Here is a 23055-nt window from a genome sequence, read left to right on the forward strand (position 1 = left end):
GCCCGTTGCACCGCAGTTCGCTCCCCAGATGAAGGCCTGGAGGCCGCCCTCCTGCCGTGCCCTGCCTGGCCAGCCTCGCCCCTGCATGCCGAACCTGCCCGTCCGCCTTCGCCGGGTTCCGCCGTGCGGCTGCGAGCCCCGGCGCACCCCCGCAGCCACCGGGCCTTGGTGTCGCCTCAGCGGCGGCTGGCGACGGAAGGCGGCCCGGAACGGCGCCTCGCCGCCGGAGCTCACGGAAGGGAGCCCACCCCTGCGGCCGGCTGTCGGCTGCCATTCAGCGAACAGCCCGCCCGCTCCACGGCGGCGGCGCCGCCCGCTCCGGGCCCCGCCGGCCGCCGCCCGCTCCGGGCCCCGCCGCCCGCCTGACGGAAATGGCTGCGCCCCGCTGGGCGGGGCCGCGGCCTGCCCCGGCTTCCCCGCTCCCATTGGCTAGCTCGCCGTTACCCCCTCTCCGTATTGGTCAGTGCCTCCACCTAGCTGTGTTGCGATTGGCTGCGCCTGACGCCTTTCCCCCCCGTATCACCGTTAGTCCCTCCCCCTGGGCAGCCTGCGCCGCAGTGGGGCGATCGGGCGATGCGGTGACGTTGGTGTTTGGGAGCGCTGCCATTGGCGGCAGCGGAGTGACGGGCGATGTGGCGCGTGCTGCGCCCTGCCGTTACCGTGGGCCGCCGCGGAGCCGCCGTCCCTCAGGGGCGTAGCTGCCGCCGCCGCCGCCTGTGGGGCTGCCGCCAGCCGCTCGCGTCCGCCGCCGGCCTGTGCGGGGGGACGGCCCGGGCCGAGAGGTGAGGGAGGGGAGCGGAGGGGCGGCGGCTGCCGAGGCTGGGGAGAGGGGGAGCGGGGGCAGCGGGGAAGGGGGCTGCGGAGGGAGAGGGCGGTGGGAGCTGACCGGCGCATCGCCACGGCGGGCGGGGGCCGCGCAGGCAGGGTTTGGGCGTTGTTTTGGAAGTGCCTTGGGCTGCGTGGCCTGGTCAGGGAGTCCTTGCTACTCGCTTCTTAAAGACGGGGGGGGGAGTACACACGCACATGGTGTCTGGCGCTATAAATGTAACCCAGCGTTAGTGTGCAGAGCGTGCAGAGGCTGTGGGGTGAGGTAAGATCTTCGTTCGTTCTGGGTGAAATTCGGAACTGGATTTTGTATACTGCCAGCTCATCAAAATGTTACACTTGGCAGGTCTGTCGTGCAGCAGCTGCTGCGTGGAGTTTCAGAGAAACAACAAAGAAATCTTTTAAGCACCTACACATCACGTTGCAACGTTTGGTATTGTGGGCAGGAAGTTTCAGATAAGCCAAAAGCATGTGAAACCCCAAAAATATAATTGGAGCACACTTTACACCATGTCAGAAGACCTAGCCATTTGGTTATTTCTCGCACTCTGCCCAGAACCTTATAGATGTTAGTATTACTGAATGACTTTTCTTTGCATTGTTTTTTTCAGTAGAACGTGTGCTGCCATCACGATGCCTGAAGTCAACACAGATCACCTGGATGAGCAGCAGGTGCAGCTGTTGGCAGAGATGTGCATCCTTATCGATGAAAATGATAATAGGATTGGAGCAGATACCAAAAAAAACTGTCACTTGAATGAAAACATTGATAAAGGTATGGCTTGCTTACCTTCTAACTGAACTATTAAGTTGATTGAATATTTTCAGAAATATAGTCATGATTAAATTAAAGCCTTGATCTCTTGAGGGTGTTGATCAAACCAGAGCAAGTACTTCCCCACACCCCTCTCCTCCCCCAGCATACAACAGCTAATTGTAAAAATCCTGCAGTATGGGGGCACACACAGTTGGAGGCAGTAGCAAAGGAGAGAAATGTGTGATTGCAGATATGAGCTGTATGTCTTGATAAATATTCTTGAATCACATTTTGATGATAAAATAGTATTATTTTCCTATTATAGATACCTGATTCTATGTAGCTTTTTCTAAAGAATGCCACTTGCTTCCATGCTGAGTTATTTTCAAGCAGAAGAGACTTTGATTTTTAAGTAGTTCACGTAGACTTGTACTTCAAATACTGCTAATAGGAAAGGGGTTTTTTTTAATTATTGTCATTCTAATTGATTGGGGGTTTTATTTGTGGCTGGTCAGATTCGTGAATCCCTCACAGTAGTTTGTGACCACCTTTTCCATACTCAGGGGAAGCATCTTCCTTCCTCCTCTGTTAAATAGCTCACTCTGTTTTTTTTTATTTTTAGGTTTACTGCACCGAGCTTTCAGTGTTTTCTTATTTAATACAGAAAATAAGCTGTTGCTGCAGCAGAGGTCAAATGCAAAAATTACATTTCCAGGTTAGTACTGAAACCCATTGTATTTATCAAAATGTTTTATTTAAAAAAAAATGCCAGTCTAATCTTGCAGTGTAACTCATTCTGAGGTTTTAGAATTTTACTACTTTGGAGAGGAGATACTTCTAACTACTTTTAAAAGTTCAAGATGTACTTATCTTGTGGATGAAGTAACATAATGGGAACACTAGCTTATTGTTATACCTACTCTTGGGAAGCGATTGTTCCCTGACATGTTTGATCTTGTTTATGCAAGTGCAGAGTGCGTGTTGTTTACCTCCTCTGCTGCAAGACATTTAATGGAGTTGAAGAAATTGGTCTGGTGGCTGTGGAGAGTGTCCTGATTCCGCTGGTAAAGACAAGTAGTTGATGTATAGCGGAGCCCTGCTGCTTGGGAAGCAGTTGCGTTGTGCTTCAGTGAGATATGTGGACCTTTATCTGTGTATGTTTTGACAAACGTTTTTTTAACTACAGAAGAGGTGAGACCGTGTGGCCAAAGTATATAGTGCACGATTCTTGAAGACTCCTGAACTATTACTATATCAAATGCAAATGGAGACGCAGAAAAATGAGAAGTGGAATGAAAGAAAAATAGCTTACACAAGACATGTTGGAGGAAGCATAAAGCTGTCTGTTTCAGGATTTCAGATGGAAAAGAAATTCAAGTGTTTCTAACCCTCTTCAACTCAAGGAAGAAAGACCTTTTTTTCCTTCCAAGAGAATCTTCACTTAGAGATTTTTTTTTCCTTGACTAACTAATCAAAATGCTTAAGTGTAGTTTGTAGGTAATCAGATGCTATTTTAGATGCTTTTGAGCTAGACTCTTACAGATAAAAGGTTGGCCAATCACAGTTACTCTACATAACTCATAAGAAATTTTTAATATACTTGAAGCAGAGCGTAGAGGATCTGTCCTTTAAACACAAACCTTAGCTGCTTATTTACTTCTACTAATTGTCAGCTGGTCATGAAGCTCTGGGAATATTTTCAATATTCTGTTGCATATAAACTCCCCAAAGTAATTTTAATTAGCGTTTGCAAGATAAACAATGTCTTTATAAACTGGCTGTCTAAGTAGATGCTGTCTTGGGTGTGAGAATGCCTGTGTTCATCTGTATCAAACACTAATCTGCAAAGTAGCACTTGGTAGAGGCAAATCCTGGTGCAAAATATGTAAAGAAAAATAAGAGGTGAAAACGTCCTCCTTCCTCTCTGACCCTTCTCTACAAAAGAGAAACAAAGCTGTGACGCATTGAATAACTGTCCTGCATCTCTGGGGTTTTTGGGGGGGGTGGGGAGGGTTTTTGCAATGCTTTATACATGTCAAAAACGCACTGATACAAACTTCTTGCAGATTGTTTTACCAACACTTGTTGCAGCCATCCTCTGAGCCATCCACTAGAACTGGAAGAAAATAATGCCATTGGTGTTCGGAGAGCAGCACAGAGACGACTGAAAGCAGAGTTAGGAATTCCCATGGAGCAGGTAAAGGAAGGAAGGAGAAACAGGAATTCTTGGCAACGTTTGCCAACTTACAGACTAACTGCATCTGGAGACAGGGTCAGCCTGAAACCTAAAAATGAACTTAACTTCAGAGATGTAGAGAACTTGGTGACTTTGAGACTTCTTCCTCTCTACTCCAGTCTCAAAAGTTGGTATCACTAAATGGTACTGCCACTGCTTAAACTAAATATGAGCCAAAGAGTAGATGGCACAGCAACGAAGGATTGCGTTCCTTCAGCTCTGACTGCGGGTGCCGAGGTGTTTTCCAGCTGGGCAGGCTGTCCTCTGTGCCCAGGAGAAGGGGATGTGCCGCCCTTCCTCCAGGCCGACGGCAGAGCGCTGTACGCGTCCTGTACGACTGGCGTTCCTGGAGGGCATCTCTGAGCTGCTGCCAGCATCCATGCGCGAGTCCCTCTGCAATCCCAAGATTCCTATGGGATGTAGGGTGTCCCGGGCACTCGGTGCTTCTTCCAGAGCAATCCCACAGCCTGTACTGTTCGTACTGTTCTTTCTGCTGGCAGTTTGGGAGTGTGCGGAGAGCAGGGTGAAGCTGGCTGCGTTATGCTCCTGGTCAAAATCTCTTTCCACGTTTTGTAACTAATGACGTTTGTGTCATGGGACACGGGAGAAGCGGTGCACTACTGGGAAACTCGAGGGTTAGGTTGGCCCCAGAGTTAATTCCCTGGTCTGCAGCTTGCACAGATCCCCGGTAGACGGGGGTTCTGCGTGGTCTGTCAGCACGCGGTTCTGCCCTCAGCTTTTTTTTTTTTCCATAGTAATTCTTTGTGAAGAGGTAGTACATTGCAACTGTACACTTGGGGGGAAAAATAATTTTTAAGGGAGAGGGTAATAGCCGATAATCCTTTTGTAAAGCCTAGCAGTGGAATTAATCTGGCCTGGCGCCGGTTCTGACCAGTGTTTTGGTTGTAGGTAACTCCAGAAGAAATCTCGTATCTGACACGAATTCACTACAAGGCCAAGTCTGATGGGATCTGGGGTGAACACGAGATAGACTACATCTTATTTGTACAGAAGGACGTAGCGCTGAATCCCGACCCTAACGAGATCCAAAGCTACTGCTACGTCACGCAGAAAGAACTGAAACAGCTCTTGGACAAAGCCTCCAAGAATGAAGTTAAGATTACTCCGTGGTTTAAACTAATTGCAGAGACCTTCCTTTTTAAGTGGTGGGATAACTTGTCTAACTTGAACAAATTTGTTGATCATGAGAAAATACACAGAATGTAAATAGCTGGGGTGAAAGATGCTGAAGGCTAGCAATGATGTGCTGCCTCGTTAACGGTACGGTAACGCGTGACTCGAGTGCAGAGAAGTGACCCACCTGCAGCATGTGCAACAAACAGCTTTATTCAGAGATGGTTATAGCCGATGTTTTTCCTTCTCTCTTCACCTCCTCTTCCCCCCAGCCCTGTTCCTCTTGGATCTCCTGTAAAATGGGTAGCGGTAACGTAGGAAACCCCTGGGCTCATCCTCCTCCGTGACCTCGTGTGATGTGAAAGACCCTCAGCCTGTCTGTGCGCCCAGGCTCACGCACTGAGCGATTACAGAAGAGTTTGAGTTCTGCATTGACGTTAAGACTAGTTGCCTGAGGAAAAAACAAAAATTAGTTCCAAGGAATCAGGATTATTTTAATTGCAGAAAGCAAATCTCTTCAGCTACTGTACTGTAACCAAACACATAAAAGCTTCAGTAACTGGACTGTCAGTGTGGACTGTTTCACTTGGAAGTGCCGCACGACGTGTCATAGCTCGAGATAACAGAAGCGGGGGGGTTGGTTGGGTTTTTCCCCACCAGCCTTTTTTGGTTGGTTGATGACCGAGTACTGGGCATCCCTTGGGAGGGAAAAAAAAAAGGTGAATTCTACCAGATGTAAATGGTACCTACCTAATGGGGGAAGTAGCCTGTCTCTGGAGAAGGGATATACGTTAAACGACTCTTCGCCATCTTCCAGAGAACAAAGGCATCTTGAGACAAGCGTTTTTCCCTGCACCATCTGCTGTAATGGCCACTCTTGGACAACTCAAACCCCTCAAACTCCAAAATTCAAGTTTGACCATTTATGGGCTTACACCAGGTCTTAATTTCAGTTAATCAGAAACTACCACAGTGTAAGAGCCAAACGTTTTTGATCTTGCAGTCAATTGCTAGTAACAAGAGTAAAAGGGAAGGCTTTTTTTAATAAGGTTAATAATCAAAGGTAACTCAGTTTGAATTAAAGGTTTTGGGGTTTGGTTGGTTGGGGTTTTTTCCCCCAAAAAAGCTTAATTGTGGTTTCTTCTGTTAGCAGACTACTCAATCTAGGTTTCTTAAGTTAACTTCTCCCAGAGGTGTCTTGATGAAATAGGAGGTTGTTCATGCCTTCTCCGTGCATGTAAAACACGGTTGTAACTAGTCTGTGCCTGGTTTCCAGGTGAAACTGAACTTTTCCGGTGGTTACCATGTTTGTCTCTCGTTGCAATTGTGAGGGCAGCACGGAAGCTCCTCTGTGCCAGCATCGCCAGTGGTTCAGCACCTGGGGGTGTTAGAGCCCGGTTTGTCGTGCGCTGAGCTGACCCGATGTAGTGTCGTGGAGCAAACCCTAGCGGGTGAGGACACAGCAACGCGATGTAACAGCTCTCCCGAATCCAGTGCCGTCAGCCACGTTACCCAAGTCATACACTAGAGTACTTTTCAAGTAATTAAAATAAAAGATTATCTTATCTATAAGGTTATGATTAAAATACCCAACTTAAAACCTTGGACTGTTGTTTTCTTTCCAGACTTTGAGCCACACGGAGAACAGTCTCTGTGTTAAGCATCACTGGAGCAGCACGACTCGGGGCGGCAGGGCAGAAATCTGTTGTAACAAAGCTCTACTGCCCTAGTTCGAATGGCCAGCGTGGCGCAAAAGCTGACAAAGCATATCCTGAGGGAGAAATGAGGGGCATAAGGAAGCTGGAAGCAAAGTTTTGCTGAGTAGTTCTTCAAAATCCCTTAAAAGTTTTGACGTTAATGTTTTTCTTGACATTGAACTCCTCTGCAGCATTACAATGTTTTTAATACCAGATTTATTACACAAAGTAGGTGAGGGAAACAATGTGGATTTACACGTAATGCTCCAATATGCTAAAGCTGACATCTGAACGCTCTTCTTACCCTGTTGTATTTAAAAATAGTTTAAAAAAACAATGATGTAAGGATTCTGCCCCCTTCCCTTTATGGAGTTTTGTTTGTTTGACATGCGTATTTCACTGGATTCCAGTTTAATCTTTAAAATTGTGCGTTTAAGTGTATTGTTCAGGCAACACATTTATAATGCGTAGTTTTACTAATCTCTAGATAATTCCTACCTTGTTCTTGACCAACTAGGGACAAAAACGAAATATTTCGCATTTGACAATATATTTTGCCTTGAACAGATACAGATTTTTTCTCTATCAGCCTCTGAAGAGAAAATGTCCTCCTAAGCAGAGGACGGCAGTAGCGACTCAGGACAAAACTTCAGTCTGATGCTCATTCCCTACATATCTGAAATATTAATCGGAAATACTAGAAATTGTAAGTTGTACCCTTGCCTGCCCATGCAGTTTTCGGTCACTGCAGAGGGAGGTCAGTACCCAAACTGCGATTATTCCCCCAGCCTCCGTCACTGCTCAGCTTAGCGAGCCGCCGCTCTTTCTGCCGCTCATTCAAAGCTGGTTCAGCGCATGCAGGGCTTGTCAGTCTCCCCCTGCTCCCCCACCCATTTCACAGAATCACAGAATCGTTAAGGTTGGAAAAGACCCCTAAGATCATCAAGCCCAACCATTAACCTGTCACTGCCAAGTCCACCACTAAACCGTGTCCTCAAGCACCACGTCTGCCCGCCTTTTAAATACCTCCAGGGATGGGGACTCAACCACTTCCCTGGGCAGCCTGTTCCAGTGCCTGACTGCCCTTTCGGTGAAGAAGTTTTTCCTAATATCCAACCTAAACTTCCCCTGGCGCAGCTTGAGGCCGTTTCCTCTCGTCCTATCGCTTGTTACTTGGGAGAAGAGACCAACCCCCACCTCGCTACAGCCTCCTTTCAGGCAGTTGTAGAGAGCAATAAGGTCTCCCCTCAGCCTCCTCTTCTCCAGGCTGAACAACCCCAATTTCAGCCCTCACCTGCAACATAACCTCATCGCTTGCTACGCATCAAGGAACTTGCACGCAGAAAACTGAACCTTACGGACGCAGCACCTGGTGAAGCTCTGCATTTGTCATTCTGAGGGTAGCTTCATTTACAACTACGTCACATTTCTAGATGGAACCTCATTTAAAATCCAGTTTTACATAGAACTTTAAATGCTTTACTGCTACCTGAAAGTCAGTAGTAAGAAAATGGAATGAAGTGGTATTTTTTATGCCTGTTTAGAAACGGTTTATGCCAGTGGCACCGACGAATCTCTCGTGGTATTACTTGGAACCGTAGCACCAAGGTATCAGAACCTTCCCTCTCTGAGCTTCAAGTATCTTAACCACTAACACAAACCATGTACTTTTTAAACGCTCTCTATGACTAAAAAGGAAAACAGGACTAGAAATTAGTTTCAATAAACTTAGTTTTAATTGGTTTTAATTCAGAAGACTGCTTATCTTCTCTGTGTTTTACCAGATTTTCTCTTTCCAGCCAGCAGATGTTTTGGCTTCAAATCAAATATGTGTCTGTCCGACTCTCCTTTCCTGCCCAGGCGATTCATTTTCTTTTGAGCTTTCTTCGCCATAGTCTTGACCTTCTTCACCATCTATTTAAAAACACACAAACAAACAAAGATGCAGAGTAACTTCCTCAGTAACTCGGGTAACTAGCTTTACCTTTTAAAAAGCTGCTAAGGTAGAGGAGTTTAAGAAGGACATAACTAAGACCCAGCACAGGCCGCCAGCCGTAGCTCTGGAACAGCATCGCTGCGGGCGACACTAATCCTCCTCAGCAAAACTCTTCCCTTCGCAGTACACTAACAATACGATCGCGCTATCCCTGGCATTCCTAACTCCCTAAAGGTGGAACTCCACCGTTTGTAGAACTCGTCCTTCACACTTGCATTTAGAGACAAAAATCTACCATGTACTTTCTTAGTCTGTATTATTACAACTCCTTTTTGAGAACGAACGAACTAGGCCCTTCTGCAGTACAGAGTGTTCAAGCGAAGAGAAGATGAAGCTGCACAGAGAAGGAAGGTGAACTCTTGACAAACATAACCTGCCTAGCGTGGAGTTTCCCAGAAGCTGGGTTAAGTACAATCACGCTGTTTTAACTGCTATAAAGGTAAATAACTTCAACAAACCTTTTCATCCCGGAGACCAGAAACATCCCGTGGTGTGCGAGAGGAGCTGCGACTGCGCGCCACAGATTTAGGGGTTTCAGACTCATCGCGTTTTCGTTTCCTCGTGGCACTACGAGACCTTCTCACATAATGTGCCTGAAATTCAAAACATCGCTTTAATTATTAAAACCACAAACAATCAGCTCAGACACGCTCCATTTCTAATTAGACGAATGTGAGAAAGCAGGAAGCGGCCGGCTGTGACGCGTTCTATTGGTCGTTCCATAGTAACATAAAGGCCTTGTCAACGGTTGGTCACTGCCTTTCTGTCCTACAGCAAATTCAAATTTTGGTGAATATTAGCATATCCTTTTCACAATTATTAACTCCAGTTTCCTGAGTTTTTTTCTGAGTAGATTCATAAGTAATGGATAAAAAGACACAGACAAATTAATGGAAAGCAACGCTGAAGCAATTTGCAACAGCAAAAAGCACTGACGAAACCTACCCTGATTAATGTCCTGTTTACAGACAAAGCCCTGAAGAATTTCAGACATGAAGACTTCTCCTCCTACAGCCTAAGTATGAAATTCCTCCTCACTGAGATCGCTCCCAGATCAAGAAGGCAGGTCAGCTCTGAGGAGCACAAATGCTTGCTTCAGATGTGAAGGGTTGACATTCTTGTGTCCTAACTCCCTGTTTAGTGGAAGAATTCGAGGTCCCAAGATCCAGACAGCCATTACACTGCTGGATTTGCTGTACAAAATGGATTTTTCTTTTTTTAATTTCTGATAAAATGAAATGTCTCCCAAAGGCAAATCTATGTTTGAAGTACTTCAGCTGCCTTACATCTAAAGATGCCAGTTGCCCTCAAAAACTTCAATTACAACTCACAGAATTAATGAACTGTAAAAAGATAAGCCCGATCTGTCATTATTACTATTTTTGACATAGTAGTGTCTCATCCAACAAAGTAGACTTGAAAATTAAGTAGTATGTCCAGCCAAACCCCATTCTGGAATGCTATACAAATTCCAAAAGAGTTCTAATGGGAAACAGGGCATACATACATGTGATTCTTGAGAAACTTTACTTTATTTTTTCAGCCTACCCAGCATGTTTTGATCACGTCACTCAAAAATTCCAGTATCGACTGCCTCGTCTGGGTTTCCTGTTTTCTCCTTAATAGATCCCACCTCTCTCTTGTGCCAACTGTAATACGCATTTCAAATGTGCTCAAAGAAATTTAGCATGTAATGAAACTGATCTCTTTTAGACAAACATTGTGTTTAATTAGCAAAAACTTACATCATCTTTATTAGTCATGTCGAGTCCAAGGTCAGTCATTTCTTTCTCTAGCACCTTCCGCTGGACCTGGAAAAAGACAGTTAAGAAAACACGTTTCTTTCAGAAAAGTATGGTTCTATCTTATTTTTTGTCTTAATATACCACCATAAGCCCATTATATTCACTACATATTTATTCCTTTGTCATATCCCACAAGCAGATGATGAAAGTCATAACTTCACATTTCATTTATTACAACTTAATTCTCTTCACCCATAAATCCTTCATCACAGGACTACAACGTCCCAGCATCCCCTAAAGATCTTTCAAATACTTTGCCTTTGTGGGGGGAAGGTAACAAAGACAGGTATTTCAGTCAGAAATGTTTCCTTCTCTCCCAAAAGGCACGCCCTTTGGGGAGGATAAGAAATATTGGGTGCAAAATCAGCAAAATTCATTTTCTCAAAATGTCTGGTTACCAGTTTGTTATTCTGCAGTCATCTTGGACTGGTCACAAGAGATTCTGCCATTAGAAAGTGTGATACCTAGCTTCCAAAAAGAAAAATATATAATCTTTTCCAACATAGGGAGGGCTCCATAACAAATTTTACATCATTTTGATTTTAAGTACATAATTCTCCTAATTCTTCGCATTTAAAATAATAATAATAAAAAAATACGATGCAACAAGCCAATTAAACGAGCTGAACTGTATTCTTCACAACCTTTGCTGCGATACATAGTGAATTTTACAAAAGACTCGCTTGTGTGACGTGAAACAAAAAGGGCTACTATCACTCATTCGGTTTGGCCTCCAGAACTAAGCAGTGACCAGAACTCCTAGGAGCGCAGAAGGAAGCAGGCAGCGAGGGAGAGGGCCAAACATGAGAGAAAGTGATCAGTTCCACTACCAGATATCGTTATACGTTTTCGTGAAGTTATTACACATCAGCAAGATTTTCCTACAGAATGTGTTCTATACTTGCCTTTTTAGCTGTTCTAGGCATCCTCGGACCTCGAGTATCTTTTTCCTTTGACTGCAGGATTTTCAGTTTCTTCTTTTCTCGGATCTGTTGTGCCAACTGTCGGATTTCCATCATTTCTTCATCTTCACTCTCTGGTTCGCTGTCGTATTCTCCAGCAGCTTCTCTCAGCTCTTCCTCTCTCTCCAATTCTTCCAGTTTCTTAGATTTTGAAAAGATGAAATGAAAATCAAGATGCTTCTCAAATCCTTGACTTACAATCCTCAGCACGACATTTTTGCATGGCCCAGGGCCATGACAGCATGCAGACCCCTCAAAGAAGGAGCGACGTTCACTTGGCAAGGACCCCTCCAGCCACACTTAATGCAGCTGGTGATACAGGTTACTGGGAGCCTGCGGGGCACGCTACCAGGCAGGCTTGCTTGATCACACCGCGTTACAGTTTGGCTGTATTTGTGTGACTGCCCCGAAGCTGCCCACTGCGTGAATGCGGAGGTACCATACTGTGAACTGCGCGAGCTGTGCCATTTCTGGAAACACACTCTGAAAAAAACCCCTCTCTTTCTACACTCAGCATGAGTCTGGAACACCAGTAATTTGGATGAACACAACTGCATAACTGGCAGGCTCCATAGTCTGCACTCGCTACTTCTCCTTAACAACCAGCAAGAAATAACAACAGTGCTTGTTATTAAATAAAAATGTTATAAATTGAGAATTCAGTCTATTTCCTTTAACATCATACTCCAGTAGACATAAATTTGACGGGTGATTTTCATATTATTAATAATACATAAAGTTTGATAGCTACATTCTTCCTGGCTCTAGTCGATGAAGAAATGTAACTTCTCCTGCAAACCCCGTATTTTAAGATGGAAAAGATAAAGTCACCGTCATTCTGACAGGGTAAAGCAATTTTCCATTCTTCTGAAATTCTATCCTTGATCATTCAAAACCCAGTATCTTTTCCCATGGCAAGTGCAGACAATGTAGAAGAACTTGTTCTCATGACATATTGTTTTTAATCTACAAATGCAGTAATTTACACTAAGTAAATAGAGGGATAAAGAGGCAAGAAAAGTGTTCAAAGAATAATGGAAAACTCACTTTCATTATATCCGGATCGATGTAGTCAAGTATGTTATGACCTTCCCATATCTCTGGTATCTTATCATATTTTTCAGATGAATTCATTAAGTCCCAGTATTCTTAAAAATATAATAAAAGTTAATAAACAGACAAAAATAATTTCAAAGAATGTTCAATGACAGAAAACAACAGTCAGATTGCAACTAAAAAAAAAAAAAGTCATATCCCTAAGTGGCAAGAATTTGATAGCATCTCTGGCATATTCACAAATACCTGATCCCCTTCCTACTGCCAAATATTGTGCAATACTTTCAAGATCCACTGCCAAGCCATAGTAAGCAACAGATATCCAGCTGAAACAGAATACATGCAGATACTTTCTTAACAAAGAGAGCATCAAGAATTAATGAGATAGCATAATATAAAATAGAGGGGAAAAAACGCTTGAATCATCAGAGCAATCATTATGTCTGTGACTCTAAAATGGGAAACAACTGAGTGACGTTATGAAACAAGGAACAGCCACTGAAGATCAGCAGTTCTGGAACAGAAGTAAAGGACAGTAGGCAATAAAATGGTGGCATTGGTACTTAGTTGAAAGGAGTCGGGTTTAGGTGTTCTCCCTTAAGACTGAAATAGCCAGACTTTACTGCTTAATAATACTGATTCTTATACAATACTTACTCTGAAGATCCAAAATATAATCATCTCCCATTTCAAGTTCAAGATCTCTCTCCTGAAAGACATACATGGCTTTATAGACCATCTAATTTTAAATCTATGGGCTAACAGAGCAAATTCAAAATCCATCTGCTGATCTCCTAATTAAGAGACGCCACTTACCAATTTTCTCCTGGGTGTGTCTACTTCCATGCGTTTCTTACGTGCTACTGCTCCCTCAGGTATAAAAGGCAGCCGCTCCTGAGATTAATGCAACAATCCACCCCAATAAAAAAGGGGAAAAAAAAAGTTTGAATCAATTTTTTTACAATGCTATAAATCACCACACCCGAGTAATGTATTTCTAAAGAATATAAAATCCCAAGCTGCCTCTCCCACCAGCAAAGGCAGTTATAGTAAAAAATAAGCAAATTTCACCATATTAATCTGTTCCCATGTTAAGATGAGAGAATTCTTATCCCACTTAAGAAGTACTGGGAAATGCACTAAAAAGTGTAAACATGTATCCTACCTTGTTATCTCTTTTGGTTGGCATGGCCAAGTGTAATCTGTTCAATACTTCATTCACTTTATTTCCTTTCATTTTAGTATCAACACGATGGGCCAACAGTCTGTCACAGGCCTGAAAGTGCACGTGGCAACATTAGGTAAGGTATGAAGCCTTCCTGATATAATAAATGACACAGTGGGCTTTCAGTCCCAAATATCTAGCTTCACATCTCATCTTTTGTCTAATCTCTTATCTCTCTAGCTCTCAAGAAAGCACTGAATTATTTTATATAAAAAAGTATCATGGGAAGATGCAGATGATAATTTTTTTTTTTTTTTTTTACAAGGAGCTGACAATAAGAGAAAGCAACAGGACTCAGAAAAAGATCACAAACTTTTTTTTAATTTATGATTTGTATAAGACATAATTTTCCATTTGCACCCAAGTCCACTGAGGCTCAACAGGCTATAAAGGATGACAAAGTTTACCTGGACTTTAGTAAAGCCTTTGACACCATTCCCCACAGCGTTCCCACAGCAGAAACTGGCTGTGTTGGTCGATGGCTGGCTGAGTGTGAGCCAGCAGTATGCACAGGTGGCCAAGAAGACCAATGGCATCCTGGCTTGTATCAGAAATAGTGTGGCCAGCAGGACCAGGGAGGTGATGGTGCCCCTGTACTTGGCACTGGGGAGGCCACACCTCAAGTGCTGTGTTCAGTTTTGGGCCCCTCACTACAAGAAGGACATCGAGGTGCTGGAGCATGGCCAGAGAAGGGCAACGAAGTTGGTGAAGGGTCTGGAGCACAAGTCTTATGAGGAGAGGCTGAGGGAGCTGGGGTTGTTTAGTCTGGAGAAGAGGAGGCTGAGGGGAGACCTTATTGCTCTCTACAGCTACCTGAAAGGAGGCTGTAGCGAGGTGGGGGTCGGTCTCTTCTCCCAAATAACAAGCGACAGAACGAGAGGAAACGGCCTCAAGCTGCACCAGGGGAAGTTTAGGTTGGATATTAGGAAAAACTTTTTCACCAAAAGGGCAGTCAGGCACTGGAACAGGCTGCCCAGGGAAGTGGCTGAGTCTCCATCCCTGGAGGTATTTAAAAGGCGGGTAGATGTGGTGCTTGAGGACATGGTTTGGTGGTGGACTTGGCAGTTTCCAGTTGGACATTGTTTACGGTTGGACTCGATGATCTTAAAGGTCTTTTCCAACCTTAACGATTCTGTGCTTAAAGTTTATCACTATAATGCACAGTTTAACTGAGATTAAACTCTTAACAAATGAGGCAAAATGTTAGCTGTTCATTTGGAATGAAATTGAGAGAGAAGAGACTTACCTCTGTTTTAACTTGGATCACACCTTCTTCTGTTAGAGTACTTGTCTCTATTACAGAAAATCCTTCTGCTTCAAAAGTTTCAAATATTTTCTAAAATAGAAACATTACCCTAAAGAATGACATTCTGCCCATTTCTTAATATACCGATACATTAAGAACAGAAATTTTAATCCAATATCAATACATGCAACTTGTTACTATTTTATTAGAATGCTTCTAAAAAGACGACAGAAACTTTACAACTACAGTTCTATTTAATGCTTCTTTTATAAGCAAATGACTACTTTCTAAAAGGCACTTATAAATGACGCATAAGGAAAAAAAAAAGAGAGAGAAACACAAATTCTCTGTGTCCTTGAAGCTGTAGATACAAAAGACTAGCCCTGCGTATACACGTCTTGCCCAGTGGGACCTTCTGCAACTGTTCAGCAGCACCTCTCTGTCTAGCGCTCGTTGTCTCTGAACTCTTACTGAAATGGAAATTATTGAACAAGGCTATTCTGTCTTACTTCCAACTACAGTAGTAAGTGAAAGTTCTGACAGGGTCAGAGATTTCTGAAGCCACTAAGGACTTGCTTTCGGTTTGGCATTTAAGATATTCAGGCAAGTATATACATTAGACAGTACTGAAAATATGGGTCAAGACCTGGAAAGCTACTTTCCATTACATTATTAAATAGATTAAGAAATGATCATGTAAAAGTTTTTGCCCAAGATAAATTCTATCCATCCATGACACTTGCGCATAATATTTTTGTAAATGTCAAAGAGAGAGAGGTGGGAGAAGTAGTCTAACCTGACTCTCTTCAGGAAGCTCTGCAATCCTCTTCACATCACATTTGTTTGCAACAATTATAAGTGGCTAACAAAAAGAAAAAAAGAATCACAATTCAAGTTATCATGTTATTAAACCCTGGGTTTTATTAATAATGCAAACCAAACCTACCTTGTTAGCAAACAATGGCTTAATATTTCTGAAGAGCTCTACTTGCTCCTCCAGGCTATGCCCACACTGCTCAGACACATCCATCACGTAAAGCACAGCAGCACGAAGATGTGCAAGCGCAGTTATAGCCTGCATTTCGATGGTGTTCCTATCCTCCAAAGGATGATCCAAAATACCAGGAGTATCTACTACCTAAAATTAACATAATTAAGTCAGGCCGCAGTACAGAATAACTGATATGCTATTTCAGGACATGTGCTTGATTTCTGGTCAATACTGTCTCTTTTAAGACAGCAATATTCTTTCCTTTCAGTCATAAGTAAGACTGTAAACTCAGCCAAATTGAGAATGTGAAAATGGAGTAGTGGGAGAAGAACGACGTTTCAGAATAACCAACGCCCCAAATACTGAACAAGTAGAGAAAGCCCTGCCCCAATCTGGCCCAGAATTTGACAGTGATAAAAAGTGAGCTGACTTTAGTCCGTAATTCCATTTCCATTTCCCTTCTTCCCTCAAATTGAAAACACACCCATACATGTACATTTTTAGAATAGATTTTGACTATTGCCCTCATTTGGCGCACCGTACCTTGCACCGCAGCTCTCAGAAATTGCAACTCACATTGCAAAACAGCAAACCAGATTATAACCAGTTAATTCTTTAAAGAAAACGCAAAATAATAACAGTTCTTACCTGCCAGCGCAGATACTTATAATCCATATGTCCCACAAAGAGAGATTTTGTGGTAAAGGCATAAGGCTGCACCTCTACATCTGCTCTTGTAACCTTAAAACAAGATTTATTCACACACATTTACTGAGAATTTCCTGAAGTTGCAAGCAGTTTATCATAATTATAATACACTTCCTTTGGTACAAAAAAAGCTAAAATGGCTTCTCTGCAAGAATTTATCAGAAAATATGTTAATGGGATACCTACTATTTTGGAAAAGATAATGATTTTTAGGAGTGAAATCTATCAGAATTTTCCATTTATCCCTCCAGGAATTTCATTCAACCTCTACTCACACACTTGAATTTGCTACCACTCACATCAGACAGCGCCACAATGATATCAAATTGTTTAAATGTTATTTTAATTAAATGGCATCTCAGTATTATTTTTGAAAAAACATTCACATACCTTATTTATAAAGCTAGATTTTCCAACATTCGGGTAGCCACACAACAGAAGAGTTCGTGTATTGGGATCGATGGTTGGCAAACGAGACAAATGTTGTCGTACTGAAATGTTAAAAAGATTCTTAAAATATTTGCAATAATTTAAGTTTTACTGAAATGGAATAAAAATTCATAAGCTGAATTGTTTGTATTTGAACTAATAACTTTTCTGATATTATAAATTGATTGATCATTTATGAAAACGTATAATAGTTTGTAAACTCCACAAGTATCTATGTACAACAAAAAAAGAAACTTAATAATATTTTAAAAATGAAGACCACTGTATTTTAGCTAGAATGACCCCATCAAATCAGGCAACATAACCTGAAGGAATAATAAGCCTAAAGTAAGGAGCAATGTTTAGAAAATGTTTAGCGCTATTTTTCAAACATATGTAAGTGAAAATAACGACAAATAAAAGCATGGCTGTGACTTTCAAGCAAAGAAAACCATTTTTACAACTGTTAGTAATATCATAAAATTTAAAGAATTTTCAAAGAGAAAACTATTTAGTTAAAAAATAAATTCCAAGCATTTGGAGATTTTGAAACTATTTCTGTTTCCTGTCTCTGTATTCTGTATTAATCACATTCTTCTAACTGTTATTAAGTGTAAGAATAAATTTTACATCCACTTCACATGCCTTATTTTAGCCTATTTGTAACACAAACCTTGCTCCAAATATTCCAAGCTTTGTTTCTGTCTTTTGATAATCGTGCACATTCGTCCCAGAGCAGCACGTTTCAGCTGTTTGCAGCGGTAAAGAGAATCACCATACTTCATCAGCCGCACATAGTCTTTAGCAACACTGTGGAGACAAGAAGTAAGAATTTAGGCAACAATCAACCAGGCAGGTACAAAATCAAAGAAATTAATGTTCCTTACTTGTCAATCAGATTCTTGGCAATATTAATCTGTCCCAAAGCCAGCTTGTAGTGGTCTTTGTCATACAGAACATTCATCAAATCTGCATAAAAAGGATGAATATCCTAAAACAAAAGCATAAAATAAAATTAAGCCTAGTATTTTCCTTCTTTAAGATGACTATTTCTTGGCAACTATGAAAGTTCATTTTTTTTCTCCAGTACAGCAACACAAATTACAACACAAGCCAAACTGTTTTCATTACTATCTTATCTAAGAAAAATAATCTGCTTGATCATTAAATGCATACATTTTTATCACTTTGAATTTCTTCTGTAAGTGCATCTCGCACTCATTCATACGGAGTTTCCATTTCATCTTTAGCTTTGTTTAATACTTTATATTACAACTTTGAAGGCTTTTTTTTTTAAACAAGGAAACTGCAAGAAGCCTGCAGAAGTAGTTTCTAACAGAAACCAGAGAGTGTTTCCAACACTATCCTTTATGGGGCTGAGAACAATGTTCATGTTATCCAAGTAACTTCTGAAGAACTGAAGATGGGAAGCAATGGGATATATTTGGTTATTTCTTACTTCCTGCAAATATTTTCTAGGGAAGACTAACCATAAGCACAATTTACATATACACACTCAAAGAAGAAATAAGCAGACACAACATACTTAAAAAACCCCACACTTCCTCTTCCACACTTCCACACCAACTTCTGGCAAACATTTGATCAGCTAAAACCTTGTAAAACCCATCCTTCAATGACCATCCATGGGCACAATTTAGACTTCCCTTCTTAGGAGACACATGCTATTTTTTGCAGAACAAGTTTGCCTAAAATTACTCCCAGCAAAATCTACCGGGAATCAGTCACAATCGTCTACAGAGTGAATCAGCAAGATGTTGCTCAGGCCAAAATAAACTCGAATAAAACCAATGTGCTGTTGATGTCATGAAAGCAAAGCTTTCCTGATGTCATGAAAGCAAAGTTCATTTATGATCAAACAACAAAACACTTACATCTAATTTGGGGAAATCTGTTAAGATCTGAGTGAGTCTATCATGGTAATTTTGTTGAGTATATTTGACTTTTCTCATGTAAAAATGTCGAATCCGATGGATTTGGTAATGTTTATGAATGACAGTTGGAGTCTTCCGCTGAGTCTTTGACAACGTCAAATCTATGAAGTCCTGCAATCAAGGAAACATTATTAATTACACAAGTTGTCAAGTTCTTATAGATTTTATTTTGGCGGAGGCGCACGCAGGCCAGGTACGCGCACCCACGCCATACACGCTTCGCAACGCGCCGAAATACGGGTCCCCATCTCCGGGCAATAAGGAGCAGCCTGCACCTTCCCTCCCCGCTTCCCATTTCAGTTAACCGGGGGTTGGCCTCCCCCCCACGCCTCCCACAGCAGCGCCTGGGGAGGGACCCGGCTCCGCCAAGGCTCGGGGGGGGCGGGCAGGCCAGCGATGAAGCGCAGCCGGCCCAAACCCGGCGAGGAGCTCCGCGCACCGTACTTTTAACTAAAGCTCCTTCGCTAGACTAGGAGAGACCTTCCTCTCGAACGGGCGCGGAGCGGCGAGGCTAGGCACGGCGGGGGCCGGGGAGCAGGAGGGGCGTTCGTGGGGGCCACCCCGACGCCCCCGCGGGCTGAGGGTCCCCGCCCAGGCCGCAGGGCCCCGCTCTGACAGGACCCCCACTCTCCATGGTACAGGCCGCCGGGCCCAGCACCGCCGGCCCAGGGCGAGTCCGCGGGTGCCGCGGGAGGAGGCGAGGGCCGAGGCCACGCCGGCAGCGCGGCGGGCCGGGGCGGGAAGGGTACCGGTCTCCTCACGCGTGGGACGAGCCGCCCCTGGGCGGGAGGGGGTCGCCCGGCGCTGAGGGGCGCCGAGGGACGGGGAGGGGGGAGCGAGGCCCGTACCTTGGCGGACGGCACCACCGTGATCTTCTTGAAGTTGTAGAGCGCCATGGCGGCGGCCCCGGCCCGGCCGCACGCCGCCGGAAGAGGGAGCGCCGCCCTCCCTCTCGCGAGAGCCCCGCGCTTCCGTCCCGCGGAGGCGGGGGGGCGCGGCCGGGCCCCGGGCGGCCGGGGCGGGGGGGCTGCGCGGCGGCCCGCCGCCCCCGTGCGCCTCTGGGGCTGGGGGCGCCCCGTCCCGCTCCCGCTCCGCTTGGGGCCCTGCCGGCCTGCCTGGGCTCGGGTGCGGCGGGGCCCCGGAGCGGCGGGGCTGCTGAGGCCCGGGCGGGCCGCGGGGGGCTGCGGAGGGCCCTGCCGTGGGGCGCAACACGCTGCGGTCAGTGGGGGTCTTGCCCCAGAGAGACCAAACCGTGAGCAGGGGCTGAAGCAGTGGCCTGTCGGTATGATTTAGAGCAGTCCTGTTTTGTGCCCTGCAGGGCCATGAAGGCAAAATACATCCTCGCCCTGTTCGGTTGTGTGATTAAAGGGTAATTTCCATTAGCAGAAGGAAGCGGAGAACAAGGATGGGGGGAGGGACCCCAGTAACCTGATGGGTGCCAAGGGTCCCCCGCCCCGGCTCCTCCCCGGGCCCTCACCGCGACCCGGGGGTGCCAGCCGCCAGCTGGGCCAGCAGCAGCCCGCTGGACGCCGCAGGCTGTAGGGGTTCCTCCTTGGGGGATGCCGGGAGGAGTGTCTTGGGATCGAACAAGACATATGGGATGTTTAGAGAAAAGACCAAAGTCGGGAAAAGGGATTAAGATGGATAAGGGAGGAAAAAGCATGGGAAAACAGAGAGAAAAGGGGCTAAAAGAGGCCAGTAGCGTGTCGACAGGCTGGTCAGTCTGCTTGTCTGACTGTGGCCTGCACACCCAGTCACCACAGTCTGTCCTGCCTTATTGAACTCCACTTCTAGCCATTCTCCTGGCTGAGGGGGATGTCTGTTCTGCGTCTCTGCGTATGGAGCCGAGTGCCTGCCACAGGAAAACCACAGAATCATCGAATGCTTTGGGATGGAAGGGACCTTTAAAGGTCATCTAGTCCATCCCCTCTGCAATTGGCAGGGACATCTACAACCAGATCAGGTTGCTCAGAGCCCCATCCAGCCTGGCCTTGAATGTTTCCAGGGATGGGGCACCTACCACCTCTCTGGGCAACCTGTTCCAGTGGTTCACCAAGGGCAAAGCTTCACAGGGGCCATGGGTCTGGGGTGCCAGGAACCGGAGGGACTGTGGTGTGTGCACACTGTATGTCAGTGTATGTATATATGCATACCTATCTCTGTGCAACTGGGAGACCGGAGGCTCCAGGGGCCAGCTGCTGGATAATCTGAGTGGCGAGGGTCTGCGTGGCTGGCCACGTGCACAAGTGTATCTGTACTGTGTGTGTGTGCCCACTGCAGGTACACGCTCGGTCTTCCTTCCAGCTGGGCCTGCGGCCATGGAGCTGCAGCAGCCTCACCTCTGTCAGGCTACTGGATTCCTACCCCAAACACACACAGTCTTACTTCCCTTTTTCTTTTTTTTTTAATAGTAACCTTCATTGGCTTGTCTCATACTAACTTGTAAATCCTTTCAGATAAAGGCAAAGCCTGAGTGAATTCTGGAGCAGTTTATGATCCTGACTATACCCTGTCCAGCAAACATGAGATCCAAACAGAGACCTAAGACATAAACTTGAAAGACAGCCGAATGCAGGCATGTACTGCAGTATGTATGTCTATCCCTGTTTTCTACTTGACGCTAAAATAAGTGGGCATGCACTGAAATACATCAGTTTTAAATAAATTACAAATTACCTGATATACTTTGGAAGGCAAGTTAGATTAAAAATAAAGAAGTCCCTTGGCTTCCACACTTTTTTTTCTCTCTTTTCACTCAAAGCATGACATTTTCCACTTGAGAGAATTTAGTCATGTATTAGTCTGTCATTACACATTTTTCTACAGTACTAGAAATGTAAATGCATAACTCCTTTCACATTTCCTTTATTGCGTTGCGCTCCCAATTTTGCTGAAATGCTCTGAACAGCTGTCCGATGCACTGGAAATTTGTAAGGTATTTGAAAAGTAAGAATTCATCTAATCAGCCAAGCCAGTAGCTAATCCTTTCCAGACATTAATTTCAGTAATGACTATATGAGCACTAGTCAGTCATAAACATGCTGTTAGAGCCATCCCTGTTTTCATAGTCGCCCGACGGTGCTGCAGCTGCCCTATTATGAAGGGGCATGCTGCCTCATAAACATTTTGATACGACCGCTTTGGGCTGCTTTCTTGAAGTGTCCTTAAGCAGCAAGATTTGACTTCACACTTTATTTATGTTGTGTTTTGCCTGCAAAAACATGGTTTTCTAGAGCAGAAGGAGCTCTTTAAGCATATCCCCACACCTCCCCAGTTTCTGGGAAGGTCCCTCCAGCAGCTGGCCCAGGGCACTCGGACTGCCCAGCAGCTGGGCCCAGCATCCCCAGGCCCCCCCAGCCTCTGGCACTTCTAGGTGTGTTGCTTGTCCTCAAACCCCTCTCACGGGCAGAGATGCCCTGTGCACCCCTCCCTGTAACTGACCCTCCACACGCAGGTTGTCCAGTAGCTGGACCCTGGGGCCCCTGGTCTCACACTGCATGTACCTTACTACTCTCTTGACCAGTTTTCAGGAGAACTAGTTCCTTCCAAGACAAAATCTGCGTACTGTTCTGGGTATTGTGTCCTCTGGAGACTTATTCTAGGAGCCAGGAGAGGTAAGACCATGTCAAGTTATGTTTCTTTTGGTCCACACAGTTCCTTATCCCAGCTGGCTTTCTGCACTCAGACATCCTCATTCATGGTTATGACAAACGCCAGGCATGTAACACTTATTCTCCATTTCATGTTTTAAAAACACCACTCCAGTAGACTATAACTCATATCACTTTGAAATTAAAAATGACACAAAATTATCCTTGTGCCTTGTACAAGGGCAACTAATGGCACCCAGCAAGGCTCAGACCATGTGCTGTGCCGATCGTCCCGAGAGGCACAAGAAGGGACATCGCCCAGGGAGCCACGCAAGCATTCCTCTCACAAATGCTTCTGCAGCATACATGTGGCATTTGTATTATGCTTAGATATGGCATTGGCGTAATAGCCATAGTTTCTCTACAGTGTTAGCTGAAAATTC

General features: G+C 44.6%; 2 protein-coding genes across 4 annotated transcripts; one reads left to right on the top strand and one right to left on the bottom strand.

Annotated features, from left to right (window-relative positions):
* The first annotated feature begins 595 nt into the window (after positions 1-595).
* Positions 596-6532, top strand: IDI1 (isopentenyl-diphosphate delta isomerase 1). 3 transcript variants are annotated; one of them, XR_014229168.1, is made up of 6 exons: positions 596-782; positions 1437-1600; positions 2205-2297; positions 3649-3779; positions 4728-5099; positions 5225-6532. XR_014229168.1 is itself a non-coding variant. In XM_082321435.1 (5 exons), the coding sequence occupies exons 1-5, from the start codon at positions 631-633 to the stop codon at positions 5043-5045; spliced, it is 858 nt and encodes a 285-aa protein (XP_082177561.1). In that variant the 5' UTR covers positions 596-630; the 3' UTR covers positions 5046-6532. The 3 variants fall into 3 exon arrangements, 2 of the variants coding, with proteins under 2 accessions (XP_082177561.1, XP_082177562.1); XM_082321435.1 differs by having other exon boundaries at positions 4728-6532; XM_082321436.1 differs by having other exon boundaries at positions 1440-1600; positions 4728-6532.
* Positions 6533-8362: 1830 nt separating this feature from the next.
* On the bottom strand, positions 8363-20001 carry GTPBP4 (GTP binding protein 4). Its single transcript, XM_082316609.1, has 17 exons — positions 19871-20001; positions 18963-19133; positions 17955-18058; positions 17741-17877; positions 17029-17129; positions 16579-16671; positions 15886-16077; positions 15736-15801; positions 14940-15029; positions 13634-13744; positions 13285-13362; positions 13126-13177; positions 12460-12560; positions 11356-11553; positions 10391-10456; positions 9104-9238; positions 8363-8563 (listed from the first exon to the last, which is right to left on the bottom strand). The coding sequence occupies exons 1-17, from the start codon at positions 19916-19918 to the stop codon at positions 8411-8413; spliced, it is 1896 nt and encodes a 631-aa protein (XP_082172735.1). The 5' UTR covers positions 19919-20001; the 3' UTR covers positions 8363-8410.
* Between the last annotated feature and the right edge of the window lie 3054 nt (positions 20002-23055).

Source organism: Platalea leucorodia (genome assembly GCF_965183815.1).
Source record: "Platalea leucorodia genome assembly, chromosome: 1".
NCBI lineage: Eukaryota > Metazoa > Chordata > Aves > Pelecaniformes > Threskiornithidae > Platalea > Platalea leucorodia.

What these genes read in the sequence shown, in the direction of transcription:
- IDI1 (XM_082321435.1), top strand. Translation starts at nt 631, where the DNA reads ATGTGGCGCGTGCTGCGCCCTGCCGTTACCGTGGGCCGCCGCGGAGCC. An exon ending in GGGACGGCCCGGGCCGAGAG is followed by an intron (nt 783 to 1,436) that starts GTGAGGGAGGGG and finishes TGTTTTTTTCAG; the next exon opens with TAGAACGTGTGCTGCCATCA. An exon ending in TAGGAATTCCCATGGAGCAG is followed by an intron (nt 3,780 to 4,727) that starts GTAAAGGAAGGA and finishes TTTTGGTTGTAG; the next exon opens with GTAACTCCAGAAGAAATCTC.
- GTPBP4 (XM_082316609.1), bottom strand. Translation starts at nt 19,918, where the DNA reads ATGGCGCTCTACAACTTCAAGAAGATCACGGTGGTGCCGTCCGCCAAG. An exon ending in AGCTTCCTGAAGAGAGTCAG is followed by an intron (nt 15,030 to 15,735) that starts GTTAGACTACTT and finishes TTTCTATTTTAG; the next exon opens with AAAATATTTGAAACTTTTGA. An exon ending in TCGATCCGGATATAATGAAA is followed by an intron (nt 11,554 to 12,459) that starts GTGAGTTTTCCA and finishes TCAAAATCTAAG; the next exon opens with AAACTGGAAGAATTGGAGAG.